This window comes from Musa acuminata, chromosome BXJ2-3 (genome assembly GCF_036884655.1).
Source record: "Musa acuminata AAA Group cultivar baxijiao chromosome BXJ2-3, Cavendish_Baxijiao_AAA, whole genome shotgun sequence".
NCBI lineage: Eukaryota > Viridiplantae > Streptophyta > Magnoliopsida > Zingiberales > Musaceae > Musa > Musa acuminata.
In genome coordinates, this window is record NC_088340.1 from 35,190,990 (window position 1) to 35,212,828 (window position 21,839).

A 21,839-nucleotide genomic window follows, 5' to 3' on the forward strand; every position below is an offset into this window, starting at 1 on the left:
TCATTTGACCATAAATGACTTTGTGAACTCATGAATTAATTCGAACTCAAGGATATTGACGAACATATCCATAATAATATAAAGATCAAATAATCATCCACTATATATATATATATATATATAACTCAACTTTTTGTTCATGCAACGTGGTCGACACATGAGGCGACCCGATTTCCTTATTAGCACTATATTACATGTCTCATACGTTTCAACCATTTCGATTATGTACATACAACATATTCATGATAATACAAAGATCAAATAATCATCCACTAAAATAAAAAAAAATATATGATTCAAAAAATGACAATAAATGCTCCTCCCTGCACACAGAAAAAGAGGAAGGAGGAAATGAGAAAAAGAAAAAGGCTGCAGACATAAAAAGGTGGAAAAAAAAAAGAAGAAAAAGTAAAAGAGAATATTCAAATTCTCCCCCAACACAACACTACTGCGACATAAGAGGAAAGAGAAAAAAAGGCGAACGCAGCAGCACCGAACAGGCACTTCCTTGAACCATATACTTGTCGCACTCGCCTTTGCTTTGGTCCTCCCACCTCCCCACCTGTGATTGACGTCGTACCTCCTCCTTCACATACCGCCACCCCTTTTCTGAAAGAAACAAGTGAGCTGCAGCTGCTGCCGCTCGACTGTCATCTCCTCCCCCCCTTTTCCCCTTGTTATTTTCCCCCCTCCGAAATCATCGTCGCAGGCTGCTTAGCGACCGCGCACCTCTTTCTCTCTCTGTTTCGACTAATCAACCTTTCTTACTCTGAAAATACATTGAAGGTTCAGAGTACTGGCCATGAACGCTCCTCGGGAAGATCTCGGCAATGAATGAGCTTTTATGGTCAGTAGCAGTGGGAGTGATGGACGTAACTGGTGCAAATCCTCCGGTGGACAATCATGAAGCTGTCCGATAGAATCCCAGGACCCTGCGCATGAAAGCCTCGGCTCCAGCTGTCACCTCCTCCTCTCTCTCTCTCTCTCTCTCTTTCTCTCTCTCTCTCGCTCTCGTCTTCGCTGTTTCTTTCACTGCGCTCACAGTTGCCGGTTGACCGCGAGTCAAAGCCATGCTCACACACGGGCGCGGGTGAGCGTGGCGACGGACCGCCACCGGGTTTACCCCCGAGGCAGACGCCGGTCTCGCTGCGGGCCCCACCGGGTAGATTCGGGTAACGAGAGGTGAGGCTGGACGCTGGCCGTGTGCTGGAACGGCGGCTCCGCTTTCTGGCCCAATCGCGAGCGTGCGGGTGGGGGGGGGGGGTTGGGATCCGCTGCAGGCGGTTATAGGAAGCTTTTATGAGTCAGTGGCTCACGTGATCCGTGTGGGGCGGGCCCCACCGAGACGAGGCGGTTTTTCGTGAGGTGAGATTGCAATGGCGAGTGGGGAGGATCCGGCGTGAGCCCGGTTCGGGCCGGTTCGGACAACGACGAGATTGAACCCTTACCCTCGGCCTAACCCTAAGGTTAAATACCCGTCCCGTCTCTCGCTCGCGGTCTCTCGCCCAAAGCGCGGAGCCTGCTCTTCTGGCCAACTTCCCTACCTCTCTCGCTCGCAAGTCTCACCACCTCGGTTACTTGGAACCCTAACGAGCGAATTCGAAACCCTCGCGCGGCCCCTGCAATTCGCTTCCGTTCTTTCCGTCTCCTCGTAATCGGTGGTCCTCTTGATAAGCGCGGCCGCGATGGATCTCGCCTCCCTTACCGTTGTCCTCCGCGCCGCGCTCAGCCCTATCCCGGAGGAGAGGAAGGCCGCCGAGGAGAGCCTCAATCAGGTGAATTTCGTTCCCTCCTGCTTCGCTTGATCGATCGGTTTCTTTTGGTTATGGGTTCTTGATTGATCTCTGCTTCTGTCGATGCTTTTCTAGTATCGGGTGGATTGTGATCTCTTGGATTTATTTTCGATTGATTTTGAATTTTGATCGGGTAGTGCTTTAGGGTTATGCTGCTGCTGTTTAGTTTGATTTCACCGTAGCGATATCTGCTTTCATCTCAGTTCAGTTTGTTACCAATGGAAAACGTGAACCTGTTGTCCTTGATTTTTGAAGTGGTAGATCTCAAGGATGGTTGTAAATTATGGTTTCAGTTGCTGCCATTGTTTTTTGGATTTGGTACCTTTTCTGCTTGTTGTACTAAATGTGTGATTATTTACATTAGTGCTACAGTGAGACCATAGTAAAAAAAAAAAAAAAATCTGTTTTCAAATAGCGTCATCTATAATAGCGTATGGTCAAGTGGTGAAAGTTCGCACGTTATTCTTTCCAAATTCATCAGTCTGTGTGTGAACCTGGGTGGGCTGATGTCAGCATATGTAGGACGTGGCATCAAGGATAGATTAATTCAAACTCAGACGCATCATTTTCTATTTTGTCTTTTTTTCCAAGGTTGTTTTTGTTAAAATAATCAGACATGTATTAGGTATTTTGTCTGTGTAATAGCGTTGCTGTACTATAAATCAAACAGGTAAAACGAACAAGCAACTCGTTATGTTACGACTGCCTCCTCATAGTACAATTTTGTGATATGGTTCTTTCTACCTGTATTATCCTATTGAAGCATGTCTAAGCTTTACTCTGTTACGTGTTAAAATTGTTAGATATTGCAGAACTTTTATATCTTGAATTGTATAAGTTTCACTGGTCGCAATGGTTCAAGTTTGTGTGAATATTACTGTTTTTATTTGTCAAAATTGTTAGATGTTGCAATGTTTTTTTCTATATCTTGAATTGTTTAGGTTTCACTGTTTTTGGTGGTTCAAGTTTCTATGAATATCTGATTCTGATTTTGGGATTGCATTATGCTATAATTAATGTGTCGGTGCAAGTTTCATCAGTATATTGTATTTGGTCAAGAATGCTCTGCATCTAGGTTGTTTTGGATATAAATCATGATCTTGACACTATTGGCCTCTGAGTTTGTTATTTGGTCACAGAAGATCTGGTGTAATTTAGTTTCAAATAGTGTTGTTTTCTTGTTATTTTCATCCATCTAATGTAATCACCATATCTGACAAAGAAATTATTCTTTTTTATGTGCACATATGCTAATTATAAGGGACATATAGAATTCCCATATGGACCAATTCAAAGAAACCTAGTAACTAAGCTGTGACAAACTAAGCTAACTGCTTCCTGCTTTATCAACACTTAAGTCTTGCTAGGATATAATCTCTTGTTCTTTGATCCCTGTATTGGTATATGCTTTTTTGCTGATGTGCTAGGATATAATCTCTTGTTTTTCTTTTATCCCTGTATCAGTGTATGCTTTTTGCTGATGATACATTTTCTATTTCAGTTGTTAATTATGTTTGATACTCAAAACGAAGTTAAAAAGATACAGAGCATTTCAGTTGTTCCAATTTAGTAAACATTTATACATATCTGGTTTTGTGATTTTGAGTCATGTTGGTTGATGGCAGGCAAAGTTTAAATTAGTGATCGAAATTTATGATGACTGCAGGTCATTTATTACTTGTCAAGTATTGTACTAGCCATAGCTAATGTGAGCACATATGGACATATATGCTGATTAAATTATTCAATTTTTTTGTTCTTGTATTAATTTTTTTGTGTATGTGAGAAAAATGTACAAGAGAAAGTTCATGAGGAGGCATACTTGCTCTTTGATCATGCATCTCTTTTGGCTTTTAAATATGAATTCTTGTCTTATGCAGTTCCAGTACACACCAAAGCATTTGGTGAGGTTGTTGCAGATTATAGTAGATGGAACTTATGATATGGGTGTGCGACAAGTTGCCAGTATTCATTTCAAAAACTTTGTGGCAAAACACTGGTCACCGCATGATCCTGGTAGGAGTGGTGTACCAGTTTATGTTATCACTTGATTTATCTAGTTGGCTACAAAATAACTGGTGTTTGTTTGTTTTAGGGGAGCCTCAGAAAGTATCTGAAATTGACAAGAGCATGGTTCGTGAGAACATTCTTGGATTTATTGTGCAAATTCCACCACTGCTGAGGTACATCAATTGATTATCTGATCTTTGACACGAGCTGGTAGCCAGTACTATTACTTCTTGTCCATGATGAATATTACCTTTGCTTCTATTGGTATATCCTCTTGTTATTTCTATTAATTTAATGTTCTAGATATGCACCTTGAATTTTCCTTTTGGTGAAAACCCGAGGCTTTTTGGATAATACCATATTTCCTTTGGTCTAGTTAACATTGATACCTTGCTACTGGAAATTCTTCAACTTCTTTGTCCCAAGTGCAGAGGCAACTCCTGTATGTATCTCATACATTTGGTTGTGTTTTTTGTGGAGTCGTCGACCTAGCTTACAGATTTTATAATTGGATGTTGTTGACCTAGTTTATAGATTTTATAATGTAATTCATGAATTTCATCCCTGGAGTTTCAGAGCATTCTTGTCATTATATGCTTATTGCCCAATATGTATTTTACATATTTTTGGCTTGTTCCAGCTACCTTTGTTCACTCATTATGGTGCTGGATACATAGGTGAAAATTAGATAATTGATCTATATTTTATTTTTTCCTTCTAATGGATTGATATTGTCAGACTTATCTTTCACCAATAGGCATCACATTATTATTATTGTTACTACTATTATTATTATTTTGCTATGGATATCCAATTATGCTGATGTAAGACACAAGGAATGACGTTTTGCCAAGATCAGTAAGAAACAAGCGGTACGTGCCAGTCCGAGCATCAACCAGTATGCCGATTGCCCCTGATCCGGTCCACAATATAAAAGGGAAACTTCTAACCTAATCACTACCGCTTCTCAAGTACGCAACCTCTGCCTCACATGCAGTCGTGATCCACGCTTCTCACAGCGACTGACACAACCGTTTCTCATGCACTTGTGACCTCTCACCGCGACCAACCTCCGCTTGTCACAACCTCACTGCACACCACCACCATGCATGACCTTTGCCCTCATGACTTTGCGGGTACACCTCTTCCTCTTCCTCTTGTTCTTCATTCTCTTCCTTCACTCTCTCCTCTTCTTCCTTCTTTCTCTTTCCTCCTCTTCCTCCACTCGCCCTTCCTCTTCTCCTTTTTCTTCCTCTTCGAAACACCGGTACACACCGGTGTACTGACACATGGTATACTGATATTGGATCGGAATGTACCAGTCTGTACAGATCACCAAAATGGGTCCGGTATCTGAAACAATGATCCTTGGTAAGACATATGTTGCTTTGGTCTTGGTTAGGTCAAGCTGAGTTGGATTAGTTAATGTCTTTTCTTTAATTTGTAATTTTCATACTTATTTTTATATAATATCATAGAGTTTGATGTAGTTAGATTCATATTCATCCATGGAAATCAGATTGAAGTTGATAAGAATTAGTATCAGAGTGAATTTATGTAGTTTTAGATAATCAGAATTGTTAAGATGGTATTTCGATTCATAAGTTAGCTCATTTGGTTGCCATTTGTGTTCTAATGTATCTAGAAATTGTCTAGTTAGTCAATAAAGTAATTGGGTTAAACTTCTTTGTTTCCAAACTTGATTTGCTGAGTTAATAGCCTGGTTTGTTAATCTCTCCTATCTAATCCTCTGAATCACTGTTCACATATTTCTGCTTTTTTTAAGAAAAAGGGTTACATTTACTGCTAAAATGTGGATAATTTTCCTTTGTTAAAATGTACATATGAGATACAGGTGGTGCAGATTAAACTTGATCAACTGGTTGTCATAAATGTAGTTCTTAAATGAAGCTTTGTGACATTAAAATTGAAGTTTTTAATAATTATAACATCATGAATCCATGATATATAACTTGCATTGCAGGAAAGCAATTACTGTGATTTATTTGTCTTTATTCTTTGACTGCTCAATTATAACTTCTGGTATTGTTGTTGGCTATTCTGACATTTTATCTACTTGAAACAGAGCTCAACTTGGAGAATGCATTAAAACAATTGTTCATGTTGATTATCCAGAAAAGTGGCCAAGTCTTCTTCACTGGATAAAGTGCAATTTGCTGATGCAAGATCAAGTACTAGGAGCTTTATTTGTTTTACGAGTTCTGGCAAGGAAATACGAGTAAGCATGCTACATGGCTATATCTTCCTACCTTTATTAGTTCATTGTGATTAAATTTTTTTTTCTTTCTGCTATAGAAAACATTTACTTCTTATGTGACTGCATGGATATGAGTTGGCATTGATGAAGTTGTATGCATGAGTTGTTTGAAGCTTATCAGTGATTAATTGCGGATAGATTTCACTTTTGCATCATTTATGTAATTTACTATCGGAAATGTTACTTATACATCTGCTGATTAACTTTCTTGTTTTTTGTTTATTATCTTAATGTTCTGCTTCCTTTTAGGTTCAAGTCAGATGAAGAACGAACCCCACTTTATCTTATTGTTGAAGAGACATTTCCTCTTTTACTAGATGTATTTAACAAACTTGTTCACATTGTTAACCCACCAATTGAGGTAGCTGATTTGATCAAGCTGATATGCAAAATATTCTGGTCATCCATATATGTAAGTTCAAATATGGCTAATTTAGTTCTTACAAGAGTTTATAAAAATACTTAGATTTCATGTTTTTTTTTTACGTTAAATGTTTTTCAGTTAGACATCCCCCGGCAACTGTTTGACCCCAATGTGTTCGGTTCATGGATGGTTCTGTTCTTGAATATACTGGAAAGGCCTGTTCCTTTGGAAGGCCAACCTTCTGATCCTGAAGCACGGAAATCTTGGGGATGGTGGAAAGTCAAGAAGTGGACAATCCACATCTTAAATCGTCTATATACTCGGTTAGTTAGTTGGCAAAGAAAGCAAATGTGTTCTTTAGTGTTGTATTTTGTACTCAAATTAACTTGAAGTTAAGGCTTGCAGGTTTGGGGATCTGAAGCATCAGAAACCAGAAAGCAAAGCATTTGCTCAAATGTTTCAGAAGAACTATGCTGGAAGAATTTTGGGGTGCTATCTCCAGTTGCTTAATGAAATTCGTATAGGTGGATATTTACCTGATCGGGTTACCAACCTGATACTTCAGTATCTTGGGAACAGGTTAGTCTTGCTTGTGTAGCTGCCTCTATGGTTAATCCCATTTCTCAGGTAACAATAACCTTTTGAGTTACTTGTCTAAATTGTAGCTGTTTTTCACCATTATTTCTCTTCTGCAGACATAGCAGCTGTTGTCCTAAATTTTTAAGATTCTTCTTCTGTTCATGTTTGAGCTTCTATGATTTTCCATTTACTTGTCTTTTCTTTTCCGTTCTTTATTTTTTGTTCATATTGTTAGTTATGAATGAGTTCTCTGTTGAAGTTCTTTAAGAGCTGAGTGGAGAAAAGGAAGAACCCTTCAATCTCTTGTTAGGATTAAGAAATTATATTGAAAAGATTAAATGTTCAACCTGCAATAGAAGGTTGAGGAGAATTTGGCTGATTTGAATGACTTCTCGACATATTCAAAAGTCATTGTGTTCATTTAATTGTGAGAATTGCAAAATACATAAAGGTAACAAGATGAATCATCAAGAATATTCTTGTAAATTTTGAGGTTTTAAGATTCTTCTTCTGTTCATGTTTGAGCTTCTATGATTTTCCATTTACTTGTCTTTTCTTTTCCGTTCTTTATTTTTTGTTCATATTGTTAGTTATGAATGAGTTCTCTGTTGAAGTTCTTTAAGAGCTGAGTGGAGAAAAGGAAGAACCCTTCAATCTCTTGTTAGGATTAAGAAATTATATTGAAAAGATTAAATGTTCAACCTGCAATAGAAGGTTGAGGAGAATTTGGCTGATTTGAATGACTTCTCGACATATTCAAAAGTCATTGTGTTCATTTAATTGTGAGAATTGCAAAATACATAAAGGTAACAAGATGAATCATCAAGAATATTCTTGTAAATTTTGAGGTTGTTGTCAGGTTCTTGTTTCGTGTCGGTTTTTCTTAACTAGGAAATATAACATATTATTCTTTACCTTGTTTTTAGGTCTTGTTAGTTAGATTGTTTTAAGCTTTAGGGGAATTTATCCTTATCCCTTTTTATGTTTCTACAGGAATAGAACAAGCTTGTAGTATAATTATATAGGGTCCGCTACCATCATCCAGTTGCTAATGTTAATTTTTTTGAAAACAATATTCTCAGATACTAGTAATTGCTTGGTTGCTTACCTATTATATAAAAAATAGTCCTCTACACAACACCCCTGTCATGGCAAGGTAAACCTGATAATTAATAGAACTAAATCAGTACATAATTTAAATAAACATAGTAAATATAAATCGATAATCACAATAAAATATGTGAAAACAATAAAATTAACTGAAGACAAGATAACAAGGTAGTTATATAAATCTAAAGATAATAACAATTCAATGACAAATGAAGATTATTAAATCTAAATGCTGAAAAGTTCTGTTTAATATTAATTGATTATGTTATGGTGTAGACATGTAGTGTGCTCAGAATCAGATGGCTGATGGTAAGATTTTTTTTTTCTTTATGTCCCATGTGGTGTGATAGTACCTTCTCCTTGTAAGCTTTGTGGTGTGTATGTCAGCCACTCCATACACTTTTTCTTGAATATTACTTTTTCTCTCAACAATTCGGTTAGAATCATGGCTTACATGCCATTTATTTTGTTTGTGAGCATATATTGCATTTGTGCTGCTTATGCTGTAGCATCTTAGTAGTTCTAATCTGTTAGAGCTTAGCAATCTTTGTGCTTTAGCCTCAGTTTGCTTTTCTTTAAAAAAGAAATCCTTTTATGCAGTATTTCAAAGAATAGTATGTACCAGTTGCTCCAGCCTCAGCTTGACATCATCCTCTTTGAGATAGTCTTTCCACTTATGTGTTTCAATGACAATGATCAAAATTTATGGAGCGAAGATCCACACGAGTATGTCAGGAAAGGCTATGGTGAGTTGTTAGTCTCTTCATTCTACAATGAAATGACGATTTAAAAACTATGATATTCTAAAACTTTTTCCTTTTTTGGAAGATGACTGTTAGGTAAATAATTTTGTTTCTATTGAACAGATATTATAGAGGATTTGTACAGTCCTCGAACAGCAGCCATGGACTTTGTGAGTGAACTAGTGAGAAAGCATGGGAAGGCAAATCTCCAGAAGTTCATTCATTTCATTGTGGATATTTTTACGAGGTATATCTACTCCTAGACCCTTGACATTACTTGAACATTGTAAAAATGAACATATTTAGTTTATACTTGATAAATGCAACCAGATATGATGGGGCATCTGTTGAATTTAAGCCATATCGTCAGAAAGATGGTGCTCTTCTGGCTATTGGAGCATTATGCGATAAGCTTAAGCAAACTGAGCCTTATAAGTCAGAGTTAGAGCACATGTTGGTGCAACATGTTCTTCCTGAATTCACTAGTCCTATTGGCCACCTTCGAGCAAAGGTCTCTTTCTAATAACTTTGTGGTTATCAGCGTTGAAAATTTATTTAATTTTCTCTTTATGGTTTTGTATGTGTTTTACTAGTTCAATTGCATAATGAATTTCCTTTTTGTTCAGTTCAACCATTAAAATTGATTTTTTTTCATTTATTCATGCTTTAATAGTGGTTAGGTTTTTATCTTTAACAGGTATGTATTCTTTGTTAAAAGGCTTTGCAAACTTGTTTGATGAATTAATATTGCTACTTAGCTGTAACCTTTTCAATTCCCTCTCCAGTGCATTTCCTAATTTTTTATGATGTAACAGCTGCTGATGTATGAACATTGTACACTTGATTGGTAGTTCAGTATAATCTTTATTCTGCTCCTATTTTGCATCTAATGTGTTAGTTCTGATTTTCTGGATGTGCTGTTAACTTGGGTCATTTAAAATCCAATTAAAAACACCAAAGATTACTATGATTTTGATCTCCTGTGAATCATTGGTTATAATCTGGCTTATAGTCTGAGCATCTTTGTTTTCAAGCTTCTACAACTGCAATGTTCATCCTCATCATTTCGCAAGCCCTTTTTATTACTCTAGTAAGCAATTGAGCAGCAACTCAAAATGGATGGTTAGGCAAAAATAGTATGTAGATGCTTGATCCCTTTTCTCTATGAACTTGTGAATTGTAGGGTTGGACCCATTGGAGTTAGTCTAAACACAGAAAGTGTACAGATGAAGAGGAAATGAATTAAATGATAAACCTTGCCATGGATATTGATACATATCTCAAAAAGGCGCCAAAGAGCAGACGAAGTTTGATCTCCAATAGTTTATAAATTTAATTTTTTCATAATTTAAGGCTCGCATTTTATTATCGACATGCCTTTTCACAATCCCAGCTAATTGCGGGTTTTCCATACCACAGAATGATGTTTCACTTATGTCGGTGTGAAATGAGCGGGTACATATCGGTATAAGTGAATCCATACGTAGATGGCCCCCATTTCGAGCAATCCAGTCCGATCCATTAAAAAACAAAAAACTTAAAATTTAACTGTTTCTTAATTCTGTAAATTGTTTTCCGAAAGCACATTAGCCTTTTTGCTTTATGTAATTATGTGTTGACAGATTCCTAATTCTGTAAAGTTGTTTCTTTTCAATGGTTTATTAGGCAGCATGGGTTGCAGGGCAATATGCCCACATCAACTTTTCAGACAAGAACAATTTTCGTAGAGTGTTTCACTATGTTGTTTCTGGTTTGCAAGATCCAGAGCTTCCTGTTCGTGTTGATTCAGTCTTTGCTTTACGCTCTTTTGTCGAAGCATGCAAAGGTAAGTTTTCTATAAGCATGACCTTTTATTTTATTATTCATGCTCCCTTTCTTTAACAAAACAAAGTTTCTGAGTGTTCTATTTCTCATACAGATCTGAATGAGATACGTCCAATTCTTCCTCAATTACTTGATGGTATGTTTCCACTTTCCACTATATTATCCAAGTATCATTGGATTGCACATTATTATTGAAAGAAGATTCTCATTGTCTTTTTCTCTCTGCAGAGTTCTTTAAACTTATGAATGAAGTGGAGAATGAAGACCTTGTTTTTACTCTTGAGACTATAGTGGACAAATTTGGTGAAGAGATGGCACCATATGCTATTGGATTGTGCCAGAATCTGGTAATGCAATAGAATACTGATGGTAGTTTCCTTGTACAGGTTCTTTTTTGAGATCCTTTCTAAGGTATGATCTGAAAAACCTTGTGTAGGCTGCTGCATTTTGGAGGTGCTTGGGTGCATCTGAATCAGATGATGAGGCTGATGATTCTGGTGCTCTAGCGGCTGTTGGATGTTTACGTGCTATAAGTACAATTCTTGAATCTGTGAACAGGCTTCCCCATCTTTTTGTCCAAATTGAGCCAACTTTATTACCTATTATGCGGAAAATGCTATCTACAGATGGCCAAGGTAGCTATTTTGCTTTATCATACATATACTTGTGTTTTTTAATTAAATGAATGTGATCACTGGACTATATCTATATCATTGTAGAAAAGTAGCATATCTCTTAGTAAAGGTTTCTGTGTGATATGTATAAACTCCAGCATGTAAAGATGATAGGTTCATCCCTGTGTTATGGCATTTAAACACCTCATACTTGTATTGACATGGACCGCAAACTGAAGACACTTTTCTATTCACATTAACATCTACATGGATTGGTTTTTTTCAATGTTTGCTTATTAAATTACGATGTCAATTACCTTGGTAATTGTGGCAGTATTATGTTTGTCACATTTTATTGTAGCATTTTTAATGGCCAAGCTTTATTTGCATTTAAAATGGATCAAATAGTCATTCCTTTTCCCCCCAAATTTGATCCTTACAAAGAGCAGGAAGATTATATAATATTAAATCGAAGTTAATTGGTATAAGCTTGAAGTTCATAAAGCATCCTATGAAACACGACATTCCTAATGGGAAAAGGAACATAATAAGTTTAATAGATCAATCTCACTTGAGTTTAGAATTTATCTTGGTTGAGCTGTATTTATCTATGCCTACATGTAGTAATGACTCATGTTTAAGAGAAATGCTGGACCAAGTTGGACATCAAGAATTGCTACCCATTTAATAAAGTATGATGAAAGCTAATGACATTCATAAAATCTATCTTTTTAGTTTTAGATCATGCAGTGGACTTGTTTGGCTTAGAATTGCTTTCTTTTAAGACATACTTTGTGGCTATTATGGATCTAAAATGAATCTGACAAAGCAGGGAATGAGGTTAGCAAAATGGGGCTGCCTAAGTGTTTGAACAATATTTCAAAGGCTACTTCTACAGAAAATACCAGCATTCTACTTGCTTTTGTGAGAAAGTAATGAAAGAGAACCAGAAGGGTTGCTATGTCTAGTTTGGTATTGTTAAAAAAAAGGTGTTGATTTGAAGTAAAACATGAAAGAGAATAGAAAAGGAGACTTCGTTTAGTCCAATGAAGCATGCTTCAATTAATGGACAACTTATCATATTAAAAACACAACTAATGTTGTCTGTAGACTCTGTACTCTGTACTCGCTAAGTAGCAAAGTTTCAGGTTTCAGTTCAAGATTCGTAAGGATCCTTGGCCAGTCCTGTATTTACTGTGATATTGACATACGGTATGTTGGTGTACCAATCATGGAGCAAGGGGAGTAAGGGAGAGAGTAAAGGAGGAGGAGATGAGAGAGATGAGGAAGAGAAGGAGAGTTAACTATTAGGAGTTGGCAAAATTTCTTTAGAAACCTTTTACAATTCCCATATATGAGTGTTATGCATGGTGCACAAGTTGTGTTATCTTCCTTATTGTACTAATAATAGTTCAGTCTAGGTTAGCTGTTATTATCTCCTAATTCTTAATTGGAGGATCTTCTCTTTCTTGAACTGGAGCACTATGCAGGGAATATTCTAATAAGTCACCATATCTAGTCTTTGCACGTAACCAAGAATCCATCCAACACTAGACACAGGTCACACTACCATGTAGTTCTTATTTTTCTTCCCATCTAAATTCCAACATATGTTTGATATTCATTTGTTACAATCCAAGCAATCTCCTAGGTTAATCATTTATATCGAGAGAACTTGACAAATGACCCAAAATTTCTATTGCTCTAGTGAGTACTGAGTAGCAGGGGTATCAAATTTATGTAGATAAATGATAAATCCTTACCTTTTTCATCATAAAGTTGCATTCTTATTCTTTTCCTTCAACAAGAATGGAAAATTTCTAATGTTCTTCTTGGTGCCCATTATCCTTGAAGGTTCTTGTATATGAGAATTTAAGGGCATTATACTGCTTACCATGTTAGCAGCAAAAGATCCATGTAGCCAACCCCAAATAATTGGGGCTTATGGCTTTATTGTTGTTGTTGTTGTTGTATACTGCTTAGCATGTTGCACTAAAATGCTTTGATGCTTTGTTCTTCCTGCTGGTTTCACGTCAAGTTGCATAATAGGTTTTTTGTGTCACTCAAATTTCACTTTGAGTCTGTTACATCATCTGTCACTCGAGCTACCTATTAGCCAATAGCCAAAATGTTCCGAGGTCTATCAACATAATTTTAAGTACCTAATCCTACATAAATGGTAGTAGGTTTACACAAGCTTATATGTAGAAGTCTTATCTTTTTTTTCTTTACTTGGTTTTGGAAGGGGGAATTTATGTCCAAATATGGCCATCATAAATATTTCACTCGTAAAATGTCCTTATTTACTTATCAGCTTTTAAATTGTAGAATATTGCACTTTGGCTGTAATATGCCTCCTAACTAGCCAATGTTAATTGTAGATTGTAGTGGACATTGTTTGACTCATGACGGCACTTGTGATAAACTAAAAGTTCCAAAAAATTCAGAAATTTCAACTTTACTAAACCATGTCGTCTTAAAGCTATCATGACTATCTTCAATAGAAAAGTGTGATAAGAAACTGAAAACAATGGTGACATTCGACTTAAACTTATGAAAGTAATGGAAAACTTGTTCAATATCAAATGTGAATTAACTCAATTGAATGACTAAAATGGTAGACCTAGTGTACAAAGCTTCCTCATAAACTTTTCATATATCAGGAGCCTCATGAACTTAGCCACCCTTTTAGTCATTAGATTGAAGAGATATACGATATTGAATAAGTTTTTCATTTCTTTTATAAGTTACGTTGATTGTCACCAGTTTTACATTCTTTTATAAGTTTATTTGTCACCATACTTTTCAGATAATAATGATTAGTTGGCGTAAATGTAAATCTAAATTAATTCAAAGACCTATGTTTATCTATGTTGCATCGACTTACAATGTTGAACTGGTATTAATACATCATTGTGTTTCTTTTAAATAATCACAAGTAGCAGAATTCATTAGATCTATTTGGCTCTTATATGCTAATTATGAAGAGGTCATTGTAAGTATGTTGCCTAATTCAGTTACTTCAAGCTACAAGGTTAGTGCATTGAAATATTTTTTTGAAAATTCATAATAAATTCTTTTGATTTGCAGATGTTTTTGAAGAAGTTCTAGAAATAGTCTCCTACATGACATTTTACTCCCCAACGATCTCATTGGAGATGTGGACTCTTTGGCCTTTAATTATGGATGCACTTGGAGATTGGGCTATTGATTTCTTCGATAGTAAGTTAATGATTTCTTGTATATCAATTACTATGATATTTTGAAGCCTTGTTTCCTGCACACTATTATTCAAAAAATTTCTTTCTGAATAGACAAAAGCTAATTCAGGCTATCATGTTTTAGATGTTATTTTGTCCTTAGCATGTTGGCCTGATATGTTATCTGCTTCCCCTGTGTAATTCTGACTGCATATTTAAGTTTGGTTATCATCATTAACCTCAATATGTTGAATGCATAACAGTATAGACACTTGTTTTTAAGTGGGACCAATCTTGCCAATTGTTTTTGTACTCGTTCAAATGCTTTAGGATGGTGAGATTCACATGTGCTCCTTATTAATCAGTGGAATATATCAGGGTTTGCTTATAGTGATTAAGTTTTAGGTCATCATAGGTTGGCAACTATAAGTTATGATTTCTACTAGTTTTTCAGTTAAAGGTGCACATTTATTAAAAAAAAATGTTTACCACTTGAAACTACATGTAGCGACTGATTTAGTACAATTAGGCTAGGCTTGTCTCTGTCGAACTTTAAGTATTCAAATCAAGGTATGCAATACCGTACCGTACCAGTGTTTCAAGGTTGGCTCGGTACGGTATGATACCGTGTACCGAGCGGTATGCCTAATTTAGGTGTAAAACCCTCCGAAAATACCTGGAAATAAAAAAAGTTAGGATAGGGTTTTTAAGTTAGAAATAAATATAGTAATAGCATAAGTTTAGCAAAATCAATATAAATTAGGTAAGAATAGTATCGCATATCTTTTTCGGGCTTTGAAGAATATCTTGTGCAAGGTTCGTATTTCAGTCCATTATGAATTGTCCTTATGTAAACATACCTCTTGATTAGAAAGTTCTTCCTCTTAATATTTTCAAATTAGCCTTGATTCAATTCATAAATCGTTGTTTTGTAGAGTTTAGGAGAGCACAAATGTGAGAAAAAAAGAGTTTAAGATAATTTAAGAGAGTATGAAAATGTAATGGAGTAAAATAGTAGAGAAGAAGGGGTTTAAATACTATGAGAAAGGGCTCCAACGGTCAATTTGATCGTTGGAGCACTGTATCACTGTTACCGAGCGGTTTTAAATATTTCTTCCTCTAATCGTAGCACTGTAGCACGTTCCGTCCGGTAACGGGCGGTCCGTACACCAGTATACCGTCGGACCAGTACGTACCGCCCATACCGGGCGGTACCATTCGAAATTGCATACCATGATTCAAATGACCTTAATCATATTCTTTTCTTAATTAATAAATTTTACCCAAAAAGGAAGGATGCAGTCTTTCTCTAGAAAGAGGATGGTCTACTGCATGTCTTGGACAGTTAATCCATACGGTTACCCTGCAAGCAAAGAGACTTTTCATGATTTGAACTTCAGTTGTTCGATTTGAAAGGATCATGGTGCCAAGGCTCACCCTTTACTGTTCCTATTACATAAATAGATCAATATTCTATAATGCGGATGGACAATTTATAAATTCTTTTCATGTGGTTTGTTGGAGATTTTATGTTGGAAAGCATTGTCTTAGTGTTAGAAATGATCATCAACCCCACGTGAAAACTAGATGCCCATTTTGCGAATGTTCCCGATCTGAAAACTATATGCCCCTTCAGGATGACCGAGTTGGTGTCCCTTTGCGTTTCACGCTGTTGACAGAAGACTTCTTCCATGCTGAAGGATGTCTGAGGCATATCTTTGATGCTCAAGTGAACAAAGAGTTCAAAGAACGAGTTCAATTCAGAGAGTTTAGAGGTGAGTGTGTATCTGGAGAGACCCTCCTTTTACATCATCCAAGCTAAAATATTAGAAGAAAGTATTCTTTTTAGATGTCATGTTGACTAGGCACACTTAGGTGGCATCATGTCATCGTTATTTTGACTGGGTAGGTTTAGATGGTGCCCAATCATCACCATGCTAGCTGGCCATCATGGCCAATTGGGCAACACGTTTTGAACGTTGATTGGACGCCATATGTCAAGTTCCAATTGGCTGTCGGTTTTAGGTATATCATCATTATATATATGAGAAGAAATAATATAGTTTTTGGGAAAAAGATATGGATTCCAGGACTTTTCTCTTTGACACCATTGCTGCAACTTATGTTCTGCTAACATTAATTCTTTTTGAAGTTTCATAACCGCTCATGCCGGATACTTTAGAAAATGATAAATCAGTAAGAAGACTTAGATATCTATACTTTTAATCACTACGTCCTTCATTTAATACATATTTCATTCACCAATGTATATTAATGTAGTGGACTGCATGATTGTTCTCTAACCTGCAGTAGATATTTGAGTTTTTTTGTTATATTCTGAATGTTGTGTGTTTGCATATATTTCATTGTGATGATCTTCTTGCATATCTTTGCTTCGGCAAGTGCACATTGAAATTTGGTATATCTGTTTTCTCTTGTAGATATACTTGGTCCATTGGACAACTATATATCCAGGAGTACATCACATTTTCTTACCTGCAAAGACCCTGACTACCAGCAAAGTTTATGGAATGCACTCTCATCTGTAAGCTATAGAATCTACAAAGAACAAGTCTGTTTTATCAATAATAGTGTGTGAATATTAACCTGAATCCCTGAACTTTGACATAACTAATGAATTATGTGTGAAATGAATATTGAAAATGCATGTTAATGAGAAAATATTTGGTGATTTGATGCAGATGTTGTCAGACAAAAATATTGATGATGCTGATATTGAGCCTGCTCCTAAGCTTATTGAAGTAGTATTTCAAAACTGTAAAGGTCAAGTGGATCGTTGGGTTGAGCCTTATCTCCGAATCACAATTGAAAGATTGCAGCGAGCAGAGAGGCCATACTTAAAGTGCCTCTTGATGCTAGTGGTAAGAAACCTAGTATGACATACCAGTACTCCAAGTTAGTATCTTATTTAATGTTTCCTTTATACTGATCTTTACAATATAATACTCTAGGAAATATGAGGTGCACTTAGACATCTATGTGCTTGTATTTTGTGAATGTAATTCTAATTAACAATTCCTTTCCAATTGTAAAGGATTCTTGTTTGGATTTATTGTAATGAAATTGGCTAGGCAATTGTAATATGAAAGATAATTTTTATGACCATGAGAAATAAATCAGTCTCTTCATGCCATCAGAACAGCTAAGTTAGGCTAAAATCAAAATGTATAGATATCTTGAATGCAAGCTGTCATGCCTAATTAGTTTGTTTTGATGAAGTCTTGTCAATATTTAAGTAGTTGGTTGTACAAAAAAGATTGTAAAACTTTTGTCATTTATTTTCAATTTCTTTCCAATAAAATTATTGGTTTCAAAATCTCAAATAGTTTGACATGTAGGATGATTCAGACAGTTACAATGATCATGATTATGACTGATGATATCCGCAAATCCATGAATGGCCGGTTATATTTTTCTATTCTGGTATATGTGATGGCTCTGTTCCATGTGAGATTAATTATTTTTCATAGTGAAGTGCAAGTGCTCGGATGGAATCCAATTCCAAGGGGTTTTAAGGTCGATACTAAGTCTAGGTTAGGAGTAATATCTACTGAAATTTAGTTTCTGTTGCAGATATTAAACTCTAAATTGCTTAGCCTGCTTAGTTTAGGACAATTAAACCCGGTTATTTTTCCAAAACAGCTCTTGCCAATCTAGTGGAATTGGGATGCTGCTTCCCGTTTTAGTAACAGTAAAATTCTGTCTAATTAATATCATAATATCAATAGTTTCCTGTTCTACAATTATGCTTCCAGTGCTGCATCTTGTAGAAATTCATAGTGAAATTAAAATATTATCAATAAGTACTTCTATTTCTAGAGCTAGGTTAAGATTAAATCCACATACCTCTATACAGTTGGGAGTAGTGGGAGCTTTCAATCTTCCAATACCTACATTCTTTTTTTTAAAATCATTTTATTATCTTAAAAATCATTATTTTTAAGGGGTTATGTCTTCTGGTATTGCTTTCCAAATATCTCCTTGTGATGTGTTCTTACTAGTCAAATATTTACGGATATGCCTATTCAATATTCACAATTATTGATTCTGTCTATTCAATATTCACAATTGTGTTGTCTCTTTTGTACATACTCTCTTTAATTCTGTAGCAACAAGCCTGAGTTTCTGCAAAATTCGTGTTCTATACTTGAATTTCCTTATTTTTATGTTTCATTCACAATACAATAACCAATTTTGTAGTCATTTGACTGGGATTTTGTTTGTGTTCATCACTTTTTACAAATCCAGTTTTTGATCTGTATTCCTTCGTAAAAATTTGTTGCTCTTGCAGATCGCAGATGCTCTCTATTACAATCCTTCATTGACACTAAATATACTACATAAGCTTGGGGTTGCTGCACATTTTTTCAATCTATGGTTCCAGATGCTACAAGAAGTGAAAAAGAGTGGGACACATGCAAATTTTAAAAGGTTAGATTCTTTTTCTATTCAGGTTACTTTTCTATGGAACTATAACGGAATAGTTGATGCGTGCAAATTTTAAAAGGTTAGATTCTTTTTCTATTCAGGTTACTTTTCTATGGAACTATAACAGAATAGTTGTTTATAATTGCAGGGAACATGATAAAAAGGTTTGCTGTTTAGGATTAACATCACTTCTTGGCCTCCCTGCTGATCAGTTGCCAGGAGAAGCATTTGAACGTGTCTTTAAAGCAACACTTGAGCTGCTGGTCTCTTATAAAGATCAAGTAGCTGGTACAACATCTTATTGCATAGACTGCAAGGACAAACCTTTTATTCTCATTTAAAGCTATTTGTTTGCTCATATCTAGTTGGATTGTTCTACAAGTCCCTTTTTTGAGTAGATTTCTTCTTCTAGTCACCTTTTTTATTTGATAAGTTTCTCACTACTAGAAAATCCATTGACATGCGATGTTTTCTAATTTTCATGTCTTTTTTGGCCTCAGTTTGCTTTGAAAATTAACTCCAGTTTTCATTATCTGTTCTGTCTAAATAATTTGTAAGAATTGTATTCATCTTACTTTTGCTTCCATACGATATTTGAAGTTCTACATTCTTGTTTTTGGTTTCCTTTTCATTTGTTTATGCTTTTCATCATATTTATCCCTTCCACAAGATAACAGAGATGCAGAAAGACTACTGGCCAGTGTTATTTTTAGTGCTTTTATATAGTTAACCCTTCCTTTTTGTGTATGGGCAGAAACTAAGAAGCAGGCTGATACTGTTGATGATATAGATGGCTTTGAAGATGATGATGAAGATGAGGAAGATGAGTCTGACAAAGAAATGGGAGATGATTCTGTGGATGGGGATGAAGCTGACAGTCTAAAGCTCCAAAAATTAGCAGCAGAGGTAGTTGATACAAAAAATCTCGGTTCCACTCTGTTTTGTTTTCTCCCAAATAGCTATAAATTTTCCTTGAGAATATTTAGTTATTTGAATATTGTCTCAAATTTTATTTTAGAGTGGTTTTGATCTTGTATTTTTTCTGTAAAATTCTTGACCTGTAGTGTAGCCTCATTCTTCAGATTGATGGCTTGTCTATTAGAGATGTGACAAAATTCTTGTCCTCTTTTGTTAATTTTGATATGCCTTTAGGATTATGGTGTTCCAAGATGATCCTAATGAATAGTTTGGATTTGTGGTTAATTTTTGCCATTGATTTATAAATTCATTTTTTATGGGTTTTAAGAAGGTACTTTTGAGAGGCATTAAAGCATTGGGAGTGGAAGTTCAATTAATTTTTAGGCAGGATTTTTGGAAAAGGTTTTGCATATTCAATATCTTAGGTATAGAGTCTTGGTGAGGACTGTAAAAAGGGATTCAGCGGTTGTAACTTGTAAGCTAAAAAGGAGATTTTGATGGAACCTTATTAATATTATGATCAGATTGCTAGTCCCGCACATAAGTTTTTGACAGTACTGATACCATAATCTTCCATGCAATCAGGGACTACTTAAATATAGCAAGTTTTCTATAAGGACTTATGTTTGTTAGAATTGTTTTTACCTATCTCTACATGTACTTTTTTTTTCATATTTTAAGTGAAAGTATTGTACTAGATATTTCTTTCTCCTCCATTTGGCCCCTTTTTTTCAAACCATATTTCTTAGCAATGATAATTTATTTATCTGTTTTGGCTCATATCCATTTGCGGACACTCTATCTTTTACTAATGAGTTTATTATGATGAAATCAGGCAAGGGTTTTTCAGTCAAACTATGAGGATGATGACTCAGATGATGATTACAGTGATGACGAAGTGTTGCAATCACCAATTGATGAGGTGGACCCCTTTATTTTCTTTATTGATACTGTCCAAGGTAAAAAGTCATCCCTTTTCTGTGCATGCTTCCAATCAATTATTTTCTCTTCATGCAAAATTTACCGGTAACATCTAACATTAATGATGTTAACAGCGGTGCAAGCATCCAATCCCATTAGATTTCAGAACCTAACACAGACCTTGGACTTCCGCTATCAGGCAATGGCAAGTGGCATTGCTCAACATGTTGAACAAAGAAGAGTAGAGATTGAGAAAGAGAAGCTGGAACAGACAGTAACCAAGTGATGTTAGTTGTCTTACTACATATTGGAATTCTCCCCATAAATCAGATTGTTGACCGTATCTTCACTGGGGTAAACCCTGAGTTTGGTCAGGGTGTCCTGGCTCATCTTGCTTGAGTTCATACAGCCTACGACTATCCGAGGGATGATCACCATAGCTATTACAGACTCCTAGAATTTTTTGCTTCTCCTGGGGTAGGAGAGAACAAGGTAACAGACACATGGTGAGAAATTCTGTTATCTTTGTAAGTTTTGTCGAAGCTTTTAATGGTTGGCAGTGACGACTCCATGGTGAATGGATGCTGTCACCTAATCATGTCCTCTTTTTTCCATTCTTAAGCATTAGCTGTATGGGAATGATTCATTGGTCTATCTATTTGAGGCTATTGTTTGAGGTCGGGTTGCCAGTATAGAGTGTACAGTGTATAAATATTATTCCAGGAAATGCTGGTGTCTTATGAGTGACTCGTGCGATGACTGTGTTATATAGTTTTGTGGAGTCAGAATATTTATTGATTTGGACATCGTCCCCCCAAAAGGGACAGTTATATGTAAACTAGCATTCTTTACATGGTCTTCATATTTGGTGAACTAGATTTATTGTTCTTGGTAAGAAAGATTTATTTTGTTGGGAGTCCATTTGAATGTAATAGTATGCATTAAACTACTTTGAATGTCTCATGGTTATACAACTGAGATATTATTTTCTTAGCAAATGCAACAACTCATGCAAATCCATTAGTTTTTCTCATCC

The 21,839-nt window shown here is 35.8% G+C and overlaps 1 protein-coding gene across 2 annotated transcripts; it reads left to right on the top strand.

Annotated features, from left to right (window-relative positions):
• The first annotated feature begins 1,479 nt into the window (after window positions 1-1,479).
• Window positions 1,480-21,654, top strand: LOC135607907 (importin beta-like SAD2). Of its 2 annotated transcripts, XM_065100122.1 has the most exons (22): window positions 1,480-1,775; window positions 3,674-3,809; window positions 3,889-3,976; window positions 5,890-6,042; window positions 6,331-6,493; window positions 6,584-6,768; window positions 6,851-7,024; window positions 8,735-8,880; window positions 9,001-9,124; window positions 9,208-9,388; window positions 10,543-10,702; window positions 10,796-10,837; window positions 10,930-11,048; window positions 11,138-11,336; window positions 14,406-14,537; window positions 16,957-17,060; window positions 17,218-17,397; window positions 18,828-18,967; window positions 19,113-19,252; window positions 19,719-19,870; window positions 20,718-20,841; window positions 20,938-21,654. In XM_065100122.1, exons 1-22 carry the CDS (start codon window positions 1,686-1,688, stop codon window positions 21,087-21,089), a joined length of 3,084 nt encoding a protein of 1,027 aa, XP_064956194.1. In that variant the 5' UTR covers window positions 1,480-1,685; the 3' UTR covers window positions 21,090-21,654. The 2 variants fall into 2 exon arrangements, with proteins under 2 accessions (XP_064956194.1, XP_064956195.1); XM_065100123.1 differs by lacking the exons at window positions 19,719-19,870; window positions 20,718-20,841; window positions 20,938-21,654 and having other exon boundaries at window positions 18,828-19,043; window positions 19,113-19,250.
• The last annotated feature ends 185 nt before the right edge of the window (window positions 21,655-21,839 follow it).